This window comes from Homarus americanus, unplaced genomic scaffold, assembly GCF_018991925.1.
Source record: "Homarus americanus isolate GMGI-L3 unplaced genomic scaffold, GMGI_Hamer_2.0 scaffold19066, whole genome shotgun sequence".
NCBI classification, from domain to species: Eukaryota; Metazoa; Arthropoda; class Malacostraca; order Decapoda; family Nephropidae; genus Homarus; species Homarus americanus.
Window position 1 is genome coordinate 273637 of NW_024716903.1, and position 24882 is coordinate 298518.

The window sequence follows — 24882 nt, forward strand, 5'->3', positions numbered from 1 at the left end:
TAAAGTTTGCATGTGTTATACAATATTGAAATACATATGAATTTTATCTGGACCTGAAAAAAAAACATTGCATGTGTATAATGAATATATATGCAATTCTTCATCTTCAACTAAAAAAATACTACATGTATATTGTACTAAAATATATAAACCTTACCTCCATCTGAAAAACAAACAGTACACTACAACCATAAACCACATTCTAAGTGTTAGTTATATTTCTCATCAAACCTAGACATTGTGACCTGACCTGACCTAACCTGACCTGACCTTAAACAGCATTGATTTATCTCAGTACCTGACGTTATCACCGCGAGGTTTCTAGTACTGAAGGGTCAACAGTGTTAGTAAAATGCATGCGATAGAAAATATAAAATAAAAAATGTTCCGGCTGGAATCATGGCTCGGTATTTAAAATCTATCCCCACTTTATGAAATTACAAAATGATACTAATACGTTTATTAGTTGCTGTTTTTGTTTTTGTTTTTTATGTAACGTTATATATTGTGTTACTGGGCTTTCAATCCCTGGAACTATTTATAACTGTGAATGTACAAACTTCAAAACTGCACCCGCATTATAATGACATTTTACGTATCAAAAGCTGCATCCTATTATGATAACCTATATCTTTAAAACCGTCAAATTGTGTACTTACCATGTGCTGGTATCTCTTCCTGGAAAATAACAGAAATCAGTGTTAGAATCAAGGATTCATCAAAGTCTGTTAAATGTAAAAAAAAAAAAAAAGTAATTGAAAAGTTGTTCGAATATTTCAATTAAAACAGGAAGGTGGGGAACAGGGGGCACCCGGGGGCACAAAAAGCTATCTATAGCAGTGGCATGTCCAGGAGTTTGTCTGCTGAGCAAAAAAGGTAAGATCCCCCAAATATTCAATACTTTATCCTACTTTTTCTAACAGAGGATGACTAGAAAAAACATGCATCCACATCTTACCTAAAATATTCTTCATTTATAAGGGAATGCAATCTGCCCTTGCTGCCCCCACCCCCCAACTCTATCATCCTCTACATCAGCTATTCGTCCACAGACAGAATAACAGACACTGGAGCATCAATCAGCACGAGAGCCTATACAATATTCGTTATGTCAGCTCAACACAGAAGTAAATAATCTTCAGCTCAAAATGTGCTTCCTGGACAGTTATATCCTAATTTTCTCAAACCAACACCGTTAGTTTTCAAATCATTACAAATACAAGAGGATAATTAGTTACCATTATTACATCCTCAGTCTTACTCTTGAAGTAAGATAATATAGAGAATCTGAATAGATGTAAATAAAAAACAAATTGGTAAGGACTGTACTCACCGTTTCAGTGGTGGTGTGTGGTGGTGGTGTGGTGTGGTGGTGTGGTGTGGTGTGTGTGGTGGTGTGGTGTGGTGGTGTGGTGGTGTGGTGTGGTGGTGTGGTGTGGTGGTGTGGTGTGGTGTGGCGGTGTGGTGACACGGGAGATGTGAACATATAGAAGGCAAGCTTGTACCTAAGGTCACTGAGCAGTTAGGGAGCCGTCAGTACCTTGAGAACAAGACGTAGACTGCGTGGAAAATAAAACTGTACTGAGGGTTTTGTATCCTGATCAAGAGCGGACCCAGAGTACCATAAGAGTTAGGACGAAGTTGAAGGCTGTTACGACTAAAGGACCAATACTGTAGAACTAGCGCAAGTGAAGGACCATCAAGGGTGATACCTGAAGGGGACGACCACAGCTGCCTAGCGAAGATCAAAACACCTGATTGAATTTCCCCTTTCGTGATTACCCCTTACCACCTCATCCTCCCTCGTTACCTGTGGTCTTTCCTACCTGTCCTTTCCTAATAACCTGTGACATCACTTACCTGTCCTTTCCTAATAACCTGTGATATCACTTACCTGACCTTTCATAATAACCTGTGACATCACTTACCTGACCTTTCCTAATAACCTGTGACATCACTTCCTGTGACCTCGCCTACCTCGTCCTCCTGTAATTTCTCATTTGACCTCCTGCGATCCCTCTTCATCTATTCATAATCTCTAACCTGACCTATGATCCTTCTTCATAACCTCTGACCTCCTGTGACCTCTGTGCAAGACCTCTCCCTGACACAAACTGTACTACAACATCATTTTGAGCTGAAATTTTCTTTTTAATTAGATCTTATCATTATTATCTATATATATACGTATAATTATATGAACCCCACACCTGCCACACCGTTTAATATTAAATGTGTGTGTGGGTGTGGGTGTGGGGGGGGGATGTAAACAACTAATGGTCTCAATCAAATCGAAATAATTAAGCCACACTTATAACAACACTATATACAGTATAAACTACAAGAGCCTTAATGACTAACACACACACACACACACACACACACACACACACACACACACACACACACACACACACACTCTCTCTCTCTCTCTCTAACTGAAACAAGAGTTGTCCATTAAACTAATAAGACCCGAGTCAACAGTTCTTCTGATACAACAACTTGACAGAGAAAGTAAAACCAAAATCAAATAAGTTCCTGAAGTCTTATATAAGGTTGAATACACCATTGCTTGGATCATTTACTTGACTCTAAATGATCATAATTTTAACCTTTCGAACTTTTCTGGGTCCATCTGTAATGCGTTTTTTCATAATTCATTACTAATAACGCCCCGCCAGCAACAAAAAGCCCAACCCAACCCAACGCAACCCAACCCAACCCAACCCAACCCAACCCAACCTAACCCAACCTTATTAAAATGTCTCGCGTTCTCACATAACTACAGTAGTTAAGAGGACGGTAGAGAGGGTACAGTACTTAACCTTTTGTGACTGTGCAGGACCAGAGGGCAGGGATGAGTGTACTGGCAAGACGACCTTTTTTGTCCAACACCAGGGTCACCCTTTGTACCTTCACTCTTAAAAACTTTCCTTTTTTTTTTCCTCACTCACATTTTTTTTCTCTTACTTCCTGTTCCTGTGTTCTTTTATTGTTCTCTTTTTCTGGGTTTCTCTCTCTCTCTCTATTCATTCTACTCACATGTCCTGTCACTCTTCCTTCTCTCTCTCTCTCTCTCTTTCATTTCCTGTGCTCCTTATCCTCCTATTTCTCTCATTTCTTTTATGGTTCTGTTTCTTCCCTTTCATTTTCTCTGTCTATTCTCTCATTTTCTGATATCATCTCCCTCTCTGTATCTCTCTCTCTCTCTCCACATTTATCCCTCCCTCCACCTCTCCACGTCTTTTATCCTATATTTCTTCCTTTGTTTATCTTTTCTATTTATACTTATTTACATATATTCATGAGAGTTTGTAAAATGGGAGAGAGAAAAGTGGAGTCCTTTGTTTACAGACGTGAAGAAGGTACTTGAAGTGAGATCTAAAATAGGGGGTTCAAGGGCCTCAGGTGCGTGTGTGTGTGTGTGTGTGTGTGTGTGTGTGTGTGTGTGTGTGTGTGTGTGTGTGTGTGTGTGTGTGTGTGTGTGTGTGTGTGTGTGTGTGTGTGTGTGTGTGTGTGTGTGTGTGTGTGTGTGTGTGTGTGTGTGTGTGTGTGTGTGTGTGTGTGTGTGTGGGGTGTGTGTGTGTGTGTGTGTGTGTGTGTGTGTGTGTGTGTGTGTGTGTGTGTGTGTGTGTGTGTGTGTGTGTGTGTGTGTGTGTGTGTGTGTGTGTGTGTGTGTGTGTGTGTGTGTGGGTGTGTGTGTGTGGTGTGTGTGTGTGTGTGTGTGTGTGTGTGTGTGTGTGTGTGTGTGTGTGTGTAGGGTGTGTGTGTGTGTGTGTGTGTATGTGTGAGCTTTTTGTGTATGTATACTGATGCATTGGTGAAGGGAGTCTTTGTGTGCCTGTGTGCGAATGTTTTTTTGAGGCACCTATGTCAGTCTCTCTCGGGTTTGAAAGGCAAATCACACCTACAATCCCTTCCATGCAGCTATAGCTCTGTACTATGACCCATCAGGTGTGTGTGTGTGTGTGTGTGTGTGTGTTTGTCTGTCTATGTGTGATACAAGTCATCAGCTGAAATTTCCTGTATACTGGTAAATGCATTTTGACAGATATATGCACACACACACACACACACACACACTACAATCAATGGTTTCGCCTTGCTACATCCGGTGTGGTTCAGACATATGTCAATCTCGCTCATTTATGTGTTGTATTTTAGGTGAATTTTACCCCGTGACGAGAGTACAAGATAGTAATATTCGGAATAGTATCAATGCTCTCTCTCTCTCTCTCTCTCTCTCCTTCATTTTTCTACGTTTACGAAAATTACCAAATATATTTGTCCATTGACGTAGGTTTACATTTTTAACAGGCGTTTTTGAAATTTTTCTGCTTATCGCTTATCTTATCCGTGTGTGTGTGTGTGTGTGTGTGTGTGTGTGTGTGTGTGTGTGTGTGTGTGTGTGTGTGCATGGGGTATGATAGATGAGGGAGGCAAGGAAAGAGGTTGGGGGTGAGAGAGGGGAAAGGAGAAATGTGATAAGGAATAGAGAATGACAACGGGTAGGAGAGGAAGAAGGAAGATAATGGAGAGGAAAGGGAAGATGTGAAGGGAATGAAAGGGGGAAGAAAGGAATTGCAGGAAAGGGAAGGAGAAGGGAAAGGAATAGGAGAGGAGAAAGAATGAAGACAAATGGTGGAAAGGGAACAGGGTGGGGAGGGAGAGAGGAAGGTTAAAGTGGGGGAGGGACGGAGTCAATTTAGAGTGGGGGAGGGCTGGAGGAAACCCACCACAGAGGTTTCCAGTCCAGCCACTCCAGCCAGCTCCAGTCAGTCAGTTGGTCTCGGGACGTCGTGAGGGACGGGTGTGCTTCTCGCCGCTCCGAGTTCCACCATCCCTCGCTGTCGATATTTTCTCGCTTATACGCAAAACCACGACAACAAAATATCACATTAACCACCGCTAAGATTTAATTTAATAATACACCATAATGTAAGATCCTGATATTTGCGGGGAAATTATTTTGAACAGCCATGTCTGAATTTGATATGCAAACTGCGCGGAGTGCGAATTTTGTTTACTCTCGATTTTCCACCATAAAGTAGAGTGTACTATCTACCCGAGTGTGCTGTGGGTGTACGTCTACGTGAGTGCACTAATTATGTACATCTACGTAAGTGTATTACGTGTGTACATTTACGTGAGTTTACTGTGTATGTGTATATCTTACGTGCGTGTACTGTGTATGTATACAAGGCACTGATGCTACATAGCGCCTTATGAACTGTACCTGGACTTAATGCCTGTACCTGTACTTGTGCATGTAACTACTTTTACCTGTATCTGTACCTATACTCGTACCTGTACCTCTGCTGTACTTTTACCTGTAACTGTACCTATACTTGTACTTGTCCCTACACCTGTACTTTCACTAGTTATATGTACTTGTACCTCTACTTGTGTATGTACTCGTACCTGTATTTCTGGTTACTTGCATCTGTACCTGTGTCTGTACTATTGTTGCGGAAATCATCACCTACAAAGGAAATAAACGAACCAGTGAAGGAATTACAGTAATAGACGTATAGTACAGTGTTACTGGAGTGATAATCTGACATTAAAGGTGTTTTGTGTTGTGTTGTTGTGGCGTTGGAAATACTTGTGTAAAGAATAATAATGAATAATACTTGAAATATATAACTGAGGCATAATAATGAAAAAAAAATACTTGAAATAAATGACTGTGTGAAGCATAATAATAAGTAAAACTTGAAATAAATAACTGAAGCATAATAATGAATAATACTTGAAAAATACAGAAAGAAAATTGAGGCACTGAGACGAAGGAACAAGATGGTGATAGACAAAGACAGTGAAGTGTTAAAGCTACGGTACACTGTGTAACATTAATGAGGGGAAAAAACCAGCGGTGAAGACAACTCTCCCCTTTGTTTGCTGCCACTTGACCACTAGAAACACCTTCCCCTCAAGTGCCTGGTGCCTTCCTCTCACCCTTTAGTGTTGAGTATTACCCTTCGCTCCCTTAGTGCCAGTTGCCATCCCTCGTCTCTTAATACCAGTTACCATCCCCTTACCCCTTAGTGCGTCCCCTCACCCCATAGTGCCAGTTGCCTTCCCCTCGTTCCTTAGTACCAAGTGCCTTCCCCTCATCCCTTAGTGCCAAGTACCTTCCCTCATCCTAGTCCCAAGTGCCTCCCCTCGTTCCATAGTGCCAAGTGCCTTCCCCTCGTTCCTTAGTACCAAGTGCCTTCCCCTCACCCCCTTAGTGCCAAGTACCTTCCCTCATTCTAGTCCCAGTGCCCCCTCTCCCCTTAGTGCCATGCCTTAACCCTTACCCTCAGTGTCTTCCTTCAGTGTCTCCCCTCACCCTTCACTACGTTTAGTTAAGGGAAGAGAGGGAGAAACAGGGAAAATTAAGATGTGGACACAGAAATATCAAAGAAAAGAAGAACAACTTACAACTGTCAGGAAAGTGGTAAGGAAAGTGTCACTGTAAAGGGAGGGTGACGTTAATGAGGGGAAAGTAACTGTTACTAAGGGGAAACTGACGTAATATGGGGAATTTTACTTTCAATGAGAGAAAAATCACTCCTAGAAAACAAAATTACTACTAACGAGGGGAAGTGATCTAGTGAGGGGAAATTACAGTTGGCGAGGGGAAAATGACCTTTAATGACGGGGAAATTTAGTGACTGTTAGCGAGAGGAAGATTACCAACTGACGGGAGGAAAGTGGCTTAGTGAGGGGGGAAAAGCAAGTGACCTGTTGAGGGTAAAGTGACAGAGAGGGGAAAGTAACTGTTACAGAGCGTAAAATGTCAGTTAGAGAAGGGAAAGTGACTGTCAGAGAGAGTAAAGTGTCAGTTAGAGAGGGGAAAGTGACTGTCAGAGAGAGTAAAGTTTCAGTTACAGAGGGCAAAGTGTCAGTTACAGAGGGGAAAGTGACTGTTAGTGGGGGGTAAAATGACTTAATACCTGCCAGGGATTAAAAAGTGACTTCTTGTTACTCATAATGAGGGGAAAATTCGTGCCAACAACTGGTAAATAAGGAGGAGGAGGAGAAGGAAGAGACGATGAGGGGAACGCGACAAGTTGTGAGGGGAAAATAAATTTAGGTCAAATATTCTAACAAGGAAAACTAAAGGGAAAAAAAAACATATTTCGACACAGTGTATATGGCAGATAGTGAGGGGAAAAAGTTACAAGCTATCTGAGGGTAACTGGTAGTGAGGGGAAAACTAGCATATATCAGGAGATAATGAGGGAGGAAAATGAGATAATATGTGGAGAGCACCGTGTAGTGAGGGAAAAAATAGTCAGATAATCAAGATAAACAGGGGGAAAGAGACAGATAATGAGGGGAAAAATGACCGATAATCAGGGGAAAGACATATAGTGAGGGGAAAAAGTGACAAATATTCAGTGAGGGGGGGAAATTGACAGATAAAATTGCCAAGTGACAGAGTGAGAGTGTGAGGGGAGAAAAGGTGAGATAAAGAGGAGGAAAGTATTAGGGGGAAGATGACAGGTGATGAGAGAGGGAAGAAGAAAAGTGAGGGGAAGACAATGACCTTGAACCTTTCACTTAACAGGGGCTTTTAAGGGTCACCTGTGACTGTTCCTGAGTAGTGGTGGTTCATACAGGGCTTAATGGTCGCTATAGGGCTGGGGACTATTAGATTTAGGGACTAATAGTATTTAGAACCATTAGATTTGGGTCTATTAATGCTGGGGTATATTTTATACTGGGAACCATTTTATACTGGGGTCCATTTTATACTGGGGTCCATTTTGTACTGTGGACTATTGTGTACTTGACTCTATTTGAACTGGGAACCACTTTGTGCCGAGAGAGAGAGAGAGAGAGAGAGAGAGAGAGAGAGAGAGAGAGAGAGAGAGAGGTCTGTCTGTCTTACACTGGCGAGAGACACGAGGACACATCAAGATAACAGACCCACTTAAGAGACGAAGGCAGAGAATGTTCCTTAAACTACAGCCGAGATTACACCGAGGCTCTCCTGTAACTCTTGTCCTCGAGGCTTTACAAGAGTTACAGTAGATCCTCGAGGACAAGAGTTACAGTAGTTCCTCGAGGACAAGAGTTACAGTACAGCCTCGAGGAAAACAGTTACAGTAGTCCTCGAAGACAAGAGTTACAGTAGAACTTCGAGGACAAGAGTTACAACAGATCCTCGAGGACAAGAGTTACAGTAGGGCCTCGAGGACAAGAGTTACAGTAGAGCCCCGAGGACAACAGTTACGGTAGTCCTCGAGGACAAGAGTTACAGTAGAGCCTCGTGGACAAGAGTTATAGTCCTCGAGGATCTCTTGTAACTCTTCGCCTTTCACTTCACTGATGGATGTTGTCCGACTGATTGACCTTTTTACCCAGTGACTAATTCTTGGGCATAAATCGTTTAATAATGTCTATTGTATTTTTTTTAACCATTTAATGAACTTAAATTTTCAATATTTTTCTTTCATTTTCTGTTAACTAATTTGTTCGCCATTGTTCCATGCACTGAAAAACAAAACGATGATTATTATCGTTTGCGCCTCCATAGTTTCATGTTAATGTACGATTGTCACTTGTTTTTTTCAGCTTTGTTTTGTTTTTTTTTCATTTATATTCGACCTTATAATAATCTAATGCTTTATCTATGGACACCGGATAATACTCGTACAGTTTTATTCCCTCACTAGGATATTTCTTTTAAATTTCCTTATTACAAAATGTTGGTTTTGTGTGTGTGTGTGTGTGTGTGTGTGTGTGTGTGTGAGTGTGAGTGTGTGTCCCAATTACTCATGTACGTGAAGCCCCGTCCATGACAGACACAGCACCTGACAAATGACACTATCATACCCCCAGCTTGCACTACGGGGTTGCTGCTATCATGTTAAGCTATACTCGTATTAAGCTGTACTCGTATTAAGCTGTACTCGTATAAGCTGTACTCTTATTAAAAACTGTCCTCGTGTTAAACTCTACTCGTATAAAAAGTTGTATTAAGCTGTGTTAAGCTTTACTTCGTTAAGCTCTACTCGTATTAAAAGCTGCACTACGCCCTCAGCTGTCAGTTTCCTGCTGCTGGTGCCGCTGTGTCGAGTGGTGGTTGACCTTTGCTAGCTGTTAAAACTGCAGGCGACAGGAGCGCAGTTCAAGCAGTGGTAAAAGTATTAATGTGCAGCGTTAATACTTCATACATAATGCAGTCGTCCGTATGTATAGTTGATAAATACCCCGTTGTATACACTGCATAATACATTATCTCTCTCTCTTTCTTTTTATTCCATCCATCCATCCATCCATCCATCCATCCATTCATCCAACCAACTATCCATTCATTCATTCATTCATCCATCCATCCATCCATCCATCCATCCAACCAACTATCCATCCATCCATCCATCCATCCACCTATTTATCTACAGCAACATAAAATAGAAGAAACAACATCCAATAAAACCAGTGCATGAGAAAATCGATAAGCCACGAAACGCGACGAAGGGAAGGAGAGAATAAAGAATAATAAGTGCACAGTATATGATAAAAAATGGTACACGGGAAATCAAGATGGAAAAAAAAAGTTGTAAATGATCTTGATAATGAGAGCTTTTAATCTTATAATGAGAGAATCTAAAGCACTTATGATGAATAGGAGTGAGGTGGGAAGCGGAAATCTCTCTCTGTCTGTCTCTCTCTCTATTGCTTTCATGCTTTCAACCTTTCTCTCTCATGTTTTCATCCCCCCCTCTATCTCTCTCTTTCTGCCTTGCTTTCATCCTCTCTCTCTCTCTCTCTCTCTCTCTCTCTCTCTTTCTGTCTTGCTTTCATCTTCTCTCTCTCTCTCTCTCCCCACACACACACAACAAATATAAGTCAAGGCCACAAAGGGACAGAAACAAACCAAACAAAGCATCCAAATTAAAACATTGAAATTGTCATCGAAGTTGCAAGTAATTGATGGGACGAAGTGAGAGGTGTGTGTGTGTGTGTGTGTGTGTGTGTGTGTGTGTGTGTGTGTAAATTAAAATAAATGATGGAGAAGGTAAAAATGGGAATAACTCTGGTGCAAATTACGAAAAATAAACAAATAGAGGGTAGATGGGAGACAATGAAGAAGAAGAGAGGAGGAAGGTTAATCAGAATATGCAAATAGGTCTGAAGGGAAACTGGGGTGAATTGAAGTGTAGCGAAAATAGAGTAAAGCTTGTGGATAGGATAACGAAACTGCGTAGATATGAGAAAATGCGATACTTAAGAAGAAAGATAAAAAAAAACATTTTCTCCATAGCGACCTCACACAGCTTCTGTGATAGAGGAAGTAATCGCTCAAAAGCAGCGATAAATTGCTTAAAAGCAGCGAGAAATTACTCAAACGAAGGGCAAAATTGCTCTCAACCACGGAAAATTTCTGTAGAGTAAAAAATATTCGACACTAAATAAAAATGACCAAAAAGGAGACATGAATATGAAAATTTCTGAAAAGTCCGGAAATAATTTCTTACAGTGACCACAAAGACTAGCGATACCGAGGAAATAATTCTAAAGATACTGATACAATTTAAGGAAAGGATAATAGACTTACACTTAACTGAAGGGGTTCTAAGATAAATTAAGGGGTTTTGTGTTTAACTTTAAGAGAGTTTGAAGGTAAGTTAATCCCTTCACTACAGGGGACGTCACTTTTAATGGCTTATGTGGCGAACGGTGGACGATTTTATTCAGCTCAGAAGGGAACCCATACACAAGAGGTTTAGTACCAAGCTTTAAAAGGCAAAAGGTTAGGTTAGGTTAGGCTTAATGGCTCTTAGGTTAGGTTAGGGTAAGTTAGGTTATTATAGGTTAGATTTGGTTAGGTTAAGATATGTTTTGGTTAGGATAGATAAGGTTAGGTTAGGTTAAGATAGGTTAGGATAGGGTAGATAAGATTAGATTAGGTTAAGTCATGAAAGCTGAATTAAATGCTTTATACTTAACGGTATCTCATAAAAAAATGAACCATACCTGAAGCGTTGTGAATATTGAAGCTTCTGTGCGTGGAAGCCTTCAACCTAACCAACATAACCTTATCTACCCATAACCAAACCTAACCGTAACATGACACAAAAGCAATACTAAAATCCGAGGGTTGTTTGGTATGTCAGTTTGGGAAAGTTTCCGGGTGTCAGAACCAGTTTGACCCATGTTAAAGGTCACTGTGGCCTAATTTGAAGGTCAGACCAATGTGGACCTTCTATTCTTTGGGAAGTTCAAAGTTGATGAGTTAATGTTGGCAGACAAAACACAACCTTGACCTACTTTATAAACAACATGACCTTGACCTACTTTATAAACAACATGACCCTGACCTACTTTATATATAATATGACCTTGACCTAATTTATAAATAACTTGTCCTTGACCTACTTTATCAATAACATGACCTTGACCTACTTTGTAAATAACATGACGTTGACCTATATTCGAGGACATTTGAAGATTAAAAAAACACGCTGTTTAATATTTATCAAACGTTTACTTTTACAATTTCATTTTGTTCAAGTGTTTAGGTAAAGATGGAGTTAAATGACTTGTGGTTAGGTTTAAGTTAAGTGAGGTTGAAGGGCTTCTGATTAGGTTAGGTTAAGTTAGAATTGGTTGAGTAGGGTTAATTTAAAGAGATTTTGAATAGGTTATGTTACACGTGGTTAAATTAGGTTAGGTTAGAGTTGGTTAAGGTAGGTTAGGTTAGAGTTGGTTAAGGTAGGTTAGAGTTCGTTAAGGTAGGTTAGGTTAAATAGATTTCATTTAACCTCTCAGTCCCACTAAACGCTAGCCCCAATAGACCTAACCACTGGGATTATGGTCATATCCTAATCAGCGCCAATCCTGATTCTTCAATTAGGTTAGGTTAGGACACCATAGGATTAGGATCTATTAGGATTGGCTCATCAGACCTACAGCTGTGACTTTTATCTCTACGAGTTGGTCTACATCCTCTGTCAATACAAAATGCAAAATTTAAGCAGATCTTGAAATGTTGTAGATACTCGATTTCTTGCTTTAGGCTTTTACTGTCAACTTCTATACACTTGTCTCCGATTTTGTCCTCCTTTCCTTCTTTCATTTGAAGTTTCTGTGCCTTTGATTCACCTTATAAGCCAATAGAGAGAATTATGGATAATAACTCAACAACTAAAAAACAAGGAAATCAGAGTAAATGACGCAACAAGATGCTCATCGTTTCAATTACCCTCGATGTTGCCAACTCTCACGGTCATGTTTTTTTTTTTTAATTTAATTTATACTATTCTATTAACTTTACCCCTTATTACAATCAGTTTTAAATCTCCTGCTTTTATCCTTTGGTGAAACTATTTGTTCACATCGGATATGTTGTCTTAGGGTTTATAGCTCGTGCATGTATTGGAGATTATCGTAACTCTGGACTGTGTTAGAAAGGCGCTGTTTGCTTGTGGCGTCACGAACAACAACAATGCCTTCGTCCGGGCTGTGTATTATTCACGTGTGCTGCAGTGTGGCGTGTCGCTTGTCTTCTCTCCCTCGCTTGTCTCACGTTCTCTCTCTTTGTGTGTATTTACCTTTCTCTCTTAATTTCTTCCCTTCAATTTCTCTTTGTATCTGTCTGTCTGTGTCTGTCTCTATTCACTACCTGTCTCTTAACATTATCCTCATATGTTTACTTTGACTCTTAATTATTATTATCTCTCTCTCTCTCTCTCTCTCTCTCTCTCTCTCTTCTCTTTCTTTTACTGTTTGTCTATGCATCGTACTCTCACTCCCGCTCTCTTTCTTCCTGTTTCTCTCCATTCCTGTTTCCCTCTCTCTCTCTCATCCACCATCTCTCCCTCGCTACCCTTCCTCCAAAACAACGTACTACATTAGATTAAATTCCCTGAAAAGTACAATACAACGTTCGGGGGTGGGGTTCGTCGTTCACCTGCTCATATTACCTTAATTACACCTGGGTGGCAAAATATCATAATGTCGGAAGTTCTCATTACACGCGCGTTCAGATTTGTTATTTTATTTTATTGATTTTTTGTTAGAGAACGCATTTAATTACGGTATAGTCTGAGTGTATTACTGATGCCATTTTTACCTGTAGGCTGATAAAGTGGGTCAGGTAGGAAGGTTTTAACGTATGTGTACTTTTTGGGATCTAGGTCAAGCGTCTCTTAGGTAATATTCAACATGAAGTCGTGTAGGTGGTGGTGGTGGGTGGTCTAGTGGCGGTGGTGGTGAGGAAGTTGTGGTGGTGGTGGTGGTTGGGGAATGTGTGTGTGTGTGTGTGTGTGTCTCTGTGAGTGTGTGTGTGTGTGTGTGTGTGTGTGTGTGCGCGTGCGTGTGGTGTGTTCACGAACCTAACACCATACATAATAAACAAGGTAGAAAGATGGTTGAAGTTTATGGTTAGGTTAGGTGACTCAAATGAATAACCAAAACCTATAATGAGGCCTTATAATCATCATTATCTCTCACGATGAACCTGTATTGATTAAATGAGTTATGACACAGAGACGCACACCCAGCTGTTGTACCCACGAGAAAACATTGTAAATACAGCCTAAGCACCGTCAGGAGATTCATGCACCTCCCTCGTGTAGTACAGCAACAAGGATCCTGCAGTCAATACCCAGGGGATTATTGCTTAACTAACTGTACGATCTCTTTAAGCCTGACTATAACCCCCAGGTATATATTATACTATCAGGTACCAAGAACTATTTTATAACCAGAGACTTCAACAAACACAAATACAAACACAACCTAACCTAACCTCTCACGCCTAACCTAACCTCTCACGCCTAACCTAACCTAAACTAACCTCTCACACCTAACCTAACCTAAACTAACCTCTCACACCTAACCTAAACTAACCTCTCACACCTAACCTAACCTAAACTAACCTCTCACACCTAACCTAACCTAAACTAACCTCTCACACCTAATCTAACCTAAGCTTCCAGCCTAAACACTCCTAACAGGGGGAAGAAAGGTGAAAGATAAAGTGAGTGGGGAAAAAAATCTAAAAGGAAAATACCAGTTGTGAGAGACGCTGTGGTTGTTAAGTCTCATCTTGTGTAACTGAAGCCTAAGTAAATAACATGGACGGGACACTCGAGACGACAGTAAGGATATCTGTGTTTACTATCAGGAGGTAGTGGTGTCACGTGCATCTGTGTCCTTTGTGGTGTAGGTAGAGCAGTTATAGGTGGTGCAGGTGTAGGTAGTGCAGATGTAGGTGGTGCAGGTGTAGGTAGTGCAGGTGTAGATGGTGCAAGTGTAGGTGTGAGTGGTGTTGTAAGTGGTAGTGTGGGAGTGGAAGGGGCGTTCCGGGGAGGGGAGGGGGAGTTGAAGACGGCGTTACGTGCTGGGGAGCTGGTATAATTAGGTGTTGTGTCTCCCTAGGGAGTAAGGAATGCATGCAATGGGGGGGTAAATGTGGGGTGCTGAGGAGATGGGGTGAAGGTCGGTGGGGGTGATAAGTTAGAAGCGGGAGGGGAAGAGTGTGTGTTGTGTGGTACTGGATAGATGGGGGGAGATGGGGTTAAGTCATGACAATTATAAAAAGGATAAGAGAGAGAGAGAGAGAGAGAGAGAGAGAGAGAGAGAGAGAGAGAGAGAGAGAGAGAGAGAGAGAGAGAGAGAGAGAGAGAGAGAACAAGATTCATTTCCCATAATTAAACAGACCCATTCTTAGAAATCATTAGCAAATTAAAAGTAAAAATAAAATGAACAACATAGCCTGACTTTCACGCTGAGGTCAAACACGCGATACTTCCACGAACGTTATCATGTACCCAGTAAATATAATAACCGGATTATACCTACTATCACACCCGCCCGAGTTCTTGTGGGAACCGACATCCTTTGTAAAGTTTCAAGGAAAATTTTCCACGCCTTCAAGAGTTATCAAGGACTGAGGGAGGGCACAGTGGAGTAGGAGGGGGGGGGGGAAAGAAGAGAGGGAGAAGGAAGAGGGAAGGAGAAACACACAGTGGAGGGAGGGAGGGGGTCCGTTTCATCATATGGCCTCGTAGACTCGATCCTTCTCGTTATAACTTCGCGAGGAAATTTTTCCACTAATCTGGTTTAAAGGAATGAACAGTTTCTGAGTCTTCTGAATTACAGACCAATAAGCTGACTAAGAATGGACCACAATAAGCTGACTAAGAATGGACTACAATAAACTGACTCTAAGAATGGACCACAATAAACTTTTACCAGAGACAGACAATTATAGGCATAGGCTGAAGCAGGCGAACGTTAGTCTGGCGTAGAAGCCGTCATAAATGGTTAGGTTAGGTTACGTTCATATGATAATTTGAGTGTCTTCGTGTATCTCATCGGAGTGAGAGGGTGGAAACGCCAGGCACTAGTCACTGCTCGTGGTGGCGGTGGTGGGCAACCCGGGAGAGGAGGGCAGGGCGTGAGAGAGAGACGTAACTCACAAACATCTTTAACATGAGTATTCTGCTGAGCTGACCTAGTTCACGGCAGGGAGGGAGGGAGGGAGGGAGGTTGATGAGAGAGGGAGACAGGGAGAGTGAAAGTGTATGGGGGGGTAGAGAGGGGAGGTAGGAAGTGTAGGGGAGGGGGGTAGAGAGAGGGGGAGGTAGGAAGTGTAGGCGGAAAAAAGAGCGTGAGGAGGGTGAAGGAAAGGAGGGAGGAAAAATGAAAGAAGAGGGGAGGGAGAGAGAGAAAAGAGAGAAGAGGAATGAGGTTAATTGCAAAAAAAAATATGGACAGAGAGAAAGAAAAGTTAATAAATTAAGAGACAGAGTTAATGCAAGGGAGAATGAAGAAGGAAAAAGAGGAAACATGAAAGAGGAGGAAGGGGGAGGGGGGGGGGAGAGACGTCACAGACAAATTAACACTTTGTAATTACAGAGACAGAGAGAGAAAAGAGGAGGAGGGGAAAAATAGTACAGCATTACTATTAATTACAAAACTAACGCCCCATTTAATATTACTAATTACACAAGACCACATAAGTATTTCAGATATATTACAGCAACTTTGGCAGTGGTTACAGTTCATGAAGGCTTTGGTCTTAACTGGTTCTATTTGAGGAAAGAAGAGGAAGAGGGAGGGGGAGAGGAGAAGAAGAGGGAGAGGAGAGGAAGAGGGAGAGGTAGCTACGTCTTCCTCTCTTGTCCTCATAACTCCTCATAACGTTGTCCTCATTCTTCCTCCTCCTATTTCATCCTCACACATTGTCCCCATTCTTACTAGTCACAACTATGCTATTATATCAAGCGAGAGAACAAAGAGATATTGGGGCGTAAAATTCGAGTGTAATTTGCTCTTTGTGTGTGTGTGTGTGTGTGTGTTTAGTAAGGGTGGGTGTTTGTATGTGTTGAAGGTGTGTTGCGGGTGTTTGTGTGTGTGTTGGGAGGGTGTTTGTGGGTGTTTCTGTGTGTTGGTGTGTGTGTGTGCTTTTTGCGTGCGTGACACTGCCATAGAACTTTGGATTGGCATACACGAGAGAGAGAGAGAGAGAGAGAGAGAGAGAGAGAGAGAGAGAGAGAGAGAGAGAGAGAGAGAGACCTGTGACTGACATCGAGGTTCAAGACTCGTGAATGTTTTAGGGCCGAGTGTTAGAGAGGACAATTCTCTTCCTCTCTTCCATAAAGCGGATATAGTATATACAGTATATATATAAAACAGTACAGCGTCATCAAAAAAGAATACCCAGGTTTTTTTAAGTAGTTACGTGTTATCTATCTGGGCATTCTTTTTCAATCACTCTGTATAATGGTTGACCTTTGATATTGAGACATTGTGACTTTGGCATTCGACACTTATGACCTCGAAAACACGAACATGTACACTGTCTCTATGGGAATACAACGTACGAACATACATAAATTCTACGAACATACATAAATTCTCTACGAACATACATAAATTCTCTACGAACATACATAAATTCTCTACGGACATACATAAATTCTCTACGGACATACATAAATTCTCTACGAACATACATAAATTCTCTACGGACATACATAAATTCTCTACGGACATACATAAATTCTCTACGGACATACATAAATTCTCTACGGACATACATAAATTCTCTACGGACACACATAAATTCTCTACGGACATACATAAATTCTCTACGGACATACATAAATTATCTACGAACATACATAAATTCTCTACGGACATACATAAATTCTCTACGAACATACATAAATTCTCTACGAACATACATAAATTCTCTACGAACATACATAAATTCTCTACGGACATACATAAATTCTCTACGGACATACATAAATTCTCTACGAACATACATAAATTCTCTACGGACATACATAAATTCTCTACGGACATACATACAGTCTCAAACCTAAACAGACAGAAACAGACAGTAATAGAGAGCACTGACAACCCGTCTCTTTTAGTCTTGTATTCCTTAGATTGTTTTTGGTTGGGTGAGGACGACACACGAGAGATTCTGTAAAGGTCATCATGATGGTGAAGGTGTGTTGGTGAAGGTGACGTTAGTGTAGGTGTGAAGGTGAAGGTGTGTTGGTGTAGGTGTGAAGGTGAAGGTGTGTTGGTGTAAGTGAAGGTGTGATGGTGAAGGTGTGTTGGTGTAGGTGTGTTGGTGTAGGTGTGAAGGTGTATTGATGTAGGTGAAGATGTGTGGTCCCTGTTGACTATATATTTATGATAACATACCTAACTACCTCACCTAACCTATAACACTTAATATAATAAATTCTCCAAAAAATTCATACCTTAATCTTCCCTCCTCATCCTCCTCCTCCTCATCCTCCTACTCCTCCTACTCCTCCTCCTCCTCCTCCTCATCCTCCTACTCCTACTCCTCCCCCTCCTCCTCCTCCTTCTAAGTGGCTGCATGGGTTATGTGAGGATGCAAATTAATTGGCTCACTTAAGCTACGACACCGAGATGGAAAGCACAAAAAGAAAACATAAAATAATAGGTGGGAGAAAAACTGCTCTAAGACTCCGTAATAACAAGATTGGTTTTCATACTGTTCATTAGTGTGGAAAAATAACGAATGAATCTTAGGAATTAATTTGGTTTCTTTCTCAAGAGGAGGAGGAGATGAAAATGAAGAAAGAGGAAAGGTAAAAAGTAAGGGAGATGAAAATAAAGTAAAAATATAGTAGTTGGAAGAAGAGAAGGAAAGAGGAAGAGAAGGAAGGGGATGAGGAGGAGGAGGAGGAAAGAGGAGATGGAAGAGAATATAATTATGTAAGTCCCTTTCAAGACTTTCTTCACCAGTTCACTACCAGTCACCAGTCCTCTACCAGTCACCAATCCTCTACCAGTCACAAGTCCTCTACCAGTCACCAGTCCTCTACCAGTCACCAGTCCTCTACCAGTCACCAGTCCTTCACCAGTTAACAGTCACCAATTAAGAGTCATATACCATTCATTCACACGCATGACTTACCCGCCCTAATTACTCAGCTTGAAACCCTCGACCAATCAAAGGGCTGGGAATTAGGTCAACGAAAGAGACTGTTAAGCTCATGAACCAATCAGTGGCCCGGATTTCTCCCACTATGCGTTCGGATATTTTTTTTTATCCTCTTGTGGTTACCGGATTATCACGACTCGCCGGATCCAGAACTCATAACTTGGACACGGAATTGAACCGGGAACCGAACCTAACCTAACCTATTTTAATCTCGGATGAACCTACTTCCTAAGCTTATCCTATACCTGACCTGAACCTGACTTGACCTAAATTCACCGGAAATAACCTAACCTCACCTAACCAAACTGCCATTTTAGTAACAAACATCTGGTCCGGCTCCGGGTATAGATTCGGATGCAGCTCCGGGTGGGGCTCCAGGTACGGGTTTGGGTTCCGGTACGGGTTCGGGTTCGGGTACGGCTCCAGGTGTTATCTTGGTCTGGCTAAAACGTTAATTGTATCTGTTCAATGTTCGAGGATTTAGACACATGGTGTGAATATTAATGATGTATATTTGCATATTTATCGCAACAAGAATAATAGAATTTGAGGAGGAGGAAGACGAAGAAAGAGGATGAGTGAGAGAGAGAGAGAAAGAGAGGGAATACAGAAGGTGGATAGGTTATTGTCCTTGGTCAGGTGAGGTGGATGGATGGATGGATGGGGTGGGTGGGTGGGTGGGTGGGTGGGTGGGTGGGGGGTGGGGTGGGTGGGTGGGTGGGTGGGTGGGTGGGTGGGGTGGGTGGGTGGGGAGGGTGGGTGGGTGGGTGTTCAGCACAAGTTTTTGTCATTATCGAGTTCAATCATTCCTTCCTCACGATGGATCCATTTGGTATATTGGTTGAGCAGCGGTCGACAACCTCATCCTCGTGACGGCTGGCCCTCATGAAGACCTTCCTCACTTGTATTACATGAACAAAGTTTCGGGGTTGTATACAATTCAGTGTGTTATATCGATTAGCTACGTGACAACACCTGAGAATCGTAGTGTGGGTGTTTCCATGTAATTCACTCCTCTAGTTAACACCTTTGAGTACCTTATATTATTTGAAGAGTTTAATAGTTGTATGATAATTACTTGTATTTGATTTTAAAACATCTCAGGGTTGTATTTGATTCATATAGGTTGTGATTGTAAAAAAAAAAATATCAGATTTCTATAATATAAACGTATTTCATTTATAGTATACAGTCTCAGAATTGTATAATATCCAAACGTATATAAAATATTTCATTCATACACCAAAGTTTTAGCGTCGTATAACATTCACACATTCATATATACAGTGCACCACGGAACTCAATAACATATACAGTATACACACATGTACTTGGGTCACAACACAGAAACCTACCAACACTACACAGATACGCCACTGTCAAAGAAAATTCAATTAAAAAAATCATATGCAATCAAATTTTCTTTTTCCTGTAACGAAATCGCTTTACGCAATACATCAACTCACCTGATCAACCAGTTTGTAATATTCTCTAAATTTGACGGATAAATGGTTGAGTGTAATTGATCAACTTAGATAGTTTGGGTGAATGGTCCAACGTAAGGTAATCTAATCTTAATGAGCTTATATTCTAATGGTATGGTTAGATTAGGTTGTTACTATTGTTGTCGTCATCATTATCATCATCAGTTGGAGTAGTAGTAGCGAAGGTGTAGCTATAAGGGGAGGCTGGAGGCCACGTTTCTATATAAAACAGTAGTAGTAGTAGTAGTAGTAGTAGTAGTAGTAGTAGTAGTAGTAGTAGAAGTAGTTGTAGTAGTATAGTAGTAGTATGCAAGGATATAGAACAGCTGCAGAATACACTATAATAATTAGGTCAGGCAGAGATAATCACTAAGTAATTACCATCTCGTGACTAAAGCAATTATACGTAGATAACAAAGGCTCATGTAAACAGACTTATCTATACGATATAAATATTATATCTGTAACTAATATTAGACTGCGTGTGTGTGTGTGTGTGTGTGTGTGTGTGTGTGTGTGTGTTCAGGAAACTCGGGAAATAAGAAATGGACGATGGGAATAGAGGGTAGGAAAAGGGAGGGTAGGGGAGGGAAAGGGAGAGTAAGAGAGAGAGCAAGGAAGGGGTAAAGGGAGGTTAGTGAATATCCTTTTTATATATTCCGTCAACATACTGTAATAAGTCTACGGGTTTTAACTGCCATTTAACTGCCAACTTCCCTATATTCTAGTATACATTTTGGCCACAGGTAGCAATAGAGGCATGCATACTAGTAGCAGAAAGGAGTACAGGTAGCCTTACAAATAACAGATAGGCATGCAAGTAATAAAAAGAGATACAAGCAGGCATATTTGAAAGACACAGGCATAGAGACAGACATAGAGACAGACATAGAGACAGACATACAAGTAATATAAAGGGATACAGGCAGACATTAAGGTAAGACAAAGGCATAGAACACTATCCTCGTGGTTAAGGAGTCCTAGCTCCTGGTACATAACATTAACCATTCACACCTGAGTTTAATAATATATATATATATATATATATATATATATATATATAATAATCGCCTCGAGTTACTGGGTAGAGTTTCAGTGCATTAAGGTTGCCAACAGTGTGGAAATGTGCTTAGTGAGTCTGTAAAGCATTCTCTCACGTCTCCAATTGGTGGAAAATATTCAACGTGGTTAATGTTGGGAAAATTTATCCATCTGTGTGTGTGTGTGTGCGTGCGTGTGTGTGTGTGTGTGTGTGTGTGTGTGTGTGTGTGTGTGTGTGTGTGAGTGTGTGTGTGTGTGTGTGTGAGTGTGTGTGTGTGTGTGTGTGTGTGTGTGTGTGTGTGTGTGTGGGAGTGTGAGTGTGTGTGTGTGTGTGTGTGTGTGAGTGTGTGTGTGTGAGTGAGAGTGTGTGTGTGTGTGTGTGTGTATGCGTGTGTGTGTGTGTGTGTGTGTGTGTGTGTGTGAGTGTGTGTGTGTGTGTGTGTGTGTGTGTGTGCGTGTGTGTGTGTGTGTGTGTGTGTGTGTGTGTGTGTGTGTGTGTGTGTGTGTGTGTGTGTGTGTGTGTGTGATGGTAGGATGGTGCTGTCGCTGCTGCTGCCCTTCAAACCTTATAGAAGGAAGGTGGCTATTTAAGTTTGGCCGTTGTTAAAGGTCCTCAACTTTTACAGCGCACGTCTTCATCGACTTCAACTTGCGCTCCCTCGTCTTCATCGTCACAAAAAAATTAAATAAAAAAATGCCGCCACATACTCAAGTTCGTGTGTCCTCGGGGATGGAATAATATTTTACGCTTTTATCCTCCTCCTCGCTCTCATTTATCGTTTATTTTTCGTTAATGTTCAGTTTAATGTGAGTGTGTGGGGGAGGGGGGGTCTGTTTGTACACATATTGACATACGAACAGATGGACAAAAAGAGAGAGTATTAGTTCCGACAGAGAAGAAAGAGAGAAAGAAAGAGGAAGAGAGAAACACAAGAGAGATACAGATCATGACTCAAATGTTTACAGTTCCTTCCGACATGTTCGCTTCTTCCGTCCATTACACTAATTGCTTCTACCAACAAGCTAAGATCTCAAAAAAATATATATATATATATTCCTAAGTTTAGATATTTTACCCTAAGTAATGCTACGATAAACTAACTCTTAGCTACATCAAGAGTCTTAAGAAAGTCACTTTAAAAAATAAGTCGATGTTTCTCTCTGTGATGCAACTAAAACACAGAAATTAAGACACTTACTCATATTTAAGTGACTATGGCAATATGGCATCACATAACTCAAAAATAAATACAAAAAAATAAATGTGTTTATAAAATCCATGTTTAAACTTTAATAACTGTGTATATATAAATGATAGAATTAATCTTTTAATGGTATATAGAAAGCAAATGTAATAAGATCTTAGCACGATTTTTGCATATATGTGTAGTTTTTAATATAATCGCCATCTAACAGGTTGTAATATACCAGCCATAAGTTAAACAAGGCAGGGTAGCGCCGTAGACTTTATCGTGGTGTGATGTATGACATTTTTGTTGTTGTCATAGTCCTCTTTTTTATTAGATTTTTACTTCTTCCTCCTTTCTCTTTCTCTTTATTTGGTATTTAAGAAACATATGTCTCTATACTCTCGCTAGATCTCTCTCTCTTTCTCCTTCCCTCCCTTTTTTTCTCTCTTTCTCCTTCTCACCTTTTCTTCCTCCCTCGCCCCCCTTTCCTCCCTCCATCCTTCCTTTACCCTCTCTCTCCTTCCCTTCCTCCCTCACTCTCTCTTTCTCCACAAACAATAAATTTCATCCGGGAATAAAAATTTATATTGAAAACCAAATTGATCTATCATTCGCAATTCGTTATGGAGGCTGATTCTATTCTTCTATTTTTTTTCTAGTTCCCATTGTGTTCCTATTTTTTTTTCTAGTCTCTCTTGGATTCGTTCATAGTTCTAAAATACCTGGAATATATATTTTTTTTTAATCCTTCCAGAAAATAGGGGAAGGTGGGGGATGAGGGAGAAGGGCGTGGAGGGGAAAGGGGAGTGTGGGGGGGGAGGGTAGGGGGAAGGGGAGGGGAGTGTGGGGAAAAGTTGTAGGGGAGGAAAGTGGCAGGGTGTGGAGGCTCGTCCATTAGTACGTAAGTCGAATTACATTTCCATTCCGTGGATCGTGGTGTCATTTGGTATTCAGATTCGCCTTCTGAAGGTTTTAAATCGAGATCTTTAGTCAGCGAGTTCTTTCTGTTTACATCTATAACTGATTGAGTTCTATAATTTATATCTTAATTAAAATAAAGCTGGCATATTCTGTCAATAATATGTCTTCTATAAGTTATTAAGTTTTAGAATGTCAAATATTTTATGATCCACCCTGTATGACCTTTTAAAATCCAGGTAACTATTCTTTTTCCATGACACTGTACCGTATATACACATACAAATGGTTTTGAATATGAATAAAAAAAAAGGAAGAGTTAATGTTTAATTACGAAAATGTACGAAATCTCTGTGTTGTTTCATTGTTGTTGAGGACTGAGTGACGCAATCGTGAGAGACAGAGCCAGAGAAAGCCAGAGACAGAGAAATATAGAGACAGAATGACAGATAGAGAGAGAGAGAGAGAGAGAGAGAGAGAGAGAGAGAGAGAGAGAGAGAGAGAATAAAGATAAAGGCAAATAGAAACACAGAAAGAGAGCAATACTTGATTATGTAATATGTTAATAAAGAGAGGGAGAAACAAAGGACATTGCATATATCTACGAGGAGAGAGAGAGAGAGAGAGAGAGAGAGAGAGAGAGAGAGAGAGAGAGAGAGAGAGAGTGTGGTTGGCAGTGTTAAAGCGGATCCTCCAACGAGAGATCTACCTCTGACTTAACAACCAGACTATACCTTCTGCTGCCTGCTTCCTGCCTCTGGACTCAACCTCGGACTTGGTGCATTTGGGACTTACTTAGCCTTCGGACTTACTAGATTTTCAACTTAATAATCCTTGGACTTACTGGATTCTCGGACGTATTGGACTTTGGACTGATTGCACGTTGGTCTTACTCGACTTTATAACTTATTCATCACAGGACTTGATGTATTGTTCATTTACTGGATATCGGACTTACTGAACTTTAAAACAGATACATGGACCTATTCAACCTCACCTAAACTAACTTAGCCATGAAGAGTGGGGCTTGATCATCATGGGGTCCCAGTTATAATGAGCCTTAGTCCTATTGGGCCCGTAATATCTTGGGGGCTATTAGGAATGGTGCCTTTTTAAGACGGGGCCTTTCCTAATTGTGGTCTATTAGAAATGGGTAGTCTTAAAATTAGGGTCTATAAGAATTGGGACCTATTAAAACTGGGGCCTTTTAAGACAAGGATCTATTACAACTGGGGCCCATTAGGCTTGGGGGTCTTCACAACCTACAACCTCTCACAACACACCACCTAAATTAAAGGGCCACTTCCCTGTGACCATGGTGACGCTGCCTCTCATCTCCCGACAAAACGTAACATGTAAACAAACCAAACAAAAGGTGAACAAGAAGGACCTTTGTATATTTTTTTGGGTCAGACGAAGCGAACCAATTAAAATGAATCAAACAAGACCTAACCTAACCAAATTTAACGATTGAGAATGCACTTTTGTTTTGGTTATAATGATTGGTTCGTGTTTTCTACATCTCAAAAAAAAAATATCTATCCTGTTCGTGGTACTGTCTTAACAATGGTAATTTTTCCTCCAAATCTACATCGTGTTCAGCCGTCGTATGCGAACAGTCATTCGCTTATCTCAAAATATCGTATAAACCACGAAAGAATAACTCAAGTACTGAAGGTAATAACTAAAACAAAACATTAAGTAAAACCTCATATAGCAGCCAACACAGAGAAGAATGTTCACGTCTCTATTAGTTCCCATACAAACGCATTCGAGACGCAAGGTTCTAAAGTAAACACAATCGTAA

At 40.8% G+C, this 24882-nt stretch overlaps 1 protein-coding gene across 9 annotated transcripts in view; it reads left to right on the forward strand.

The window, feature by feature from the left end:
• LOC121858532 overlaps positions 1-24882 on the forward strand; it is an 83614-nt gene that overhangs the window by 13576 nt on the left and 45156 nt on the right. For 3 of the 9 annotated variants that reach the window (XM_042355012.1, XM_042355015.1, XM_042355016.1), the window contains exon 1: positions 4795-5119. The exons of 4 other annotated variants lie outside the window; for them this stretch is intronic. Coding sequence is in view for 1 of the 5 variants with exons in the window: in XM_042355016.1 (XP_042210950.1) it covers positions 5108-5119 (12 nt within the window). In the remaining 4 variants the exon portion in view is untranslated. Of the gene's footprint in view, positions 1-4794; positions 5120-24882 lie in introns of those variants that run through there. 2 more of the 9 variants (XM_042355014.1, XM_042355013.1) reach the window with 2 other exon arrangements.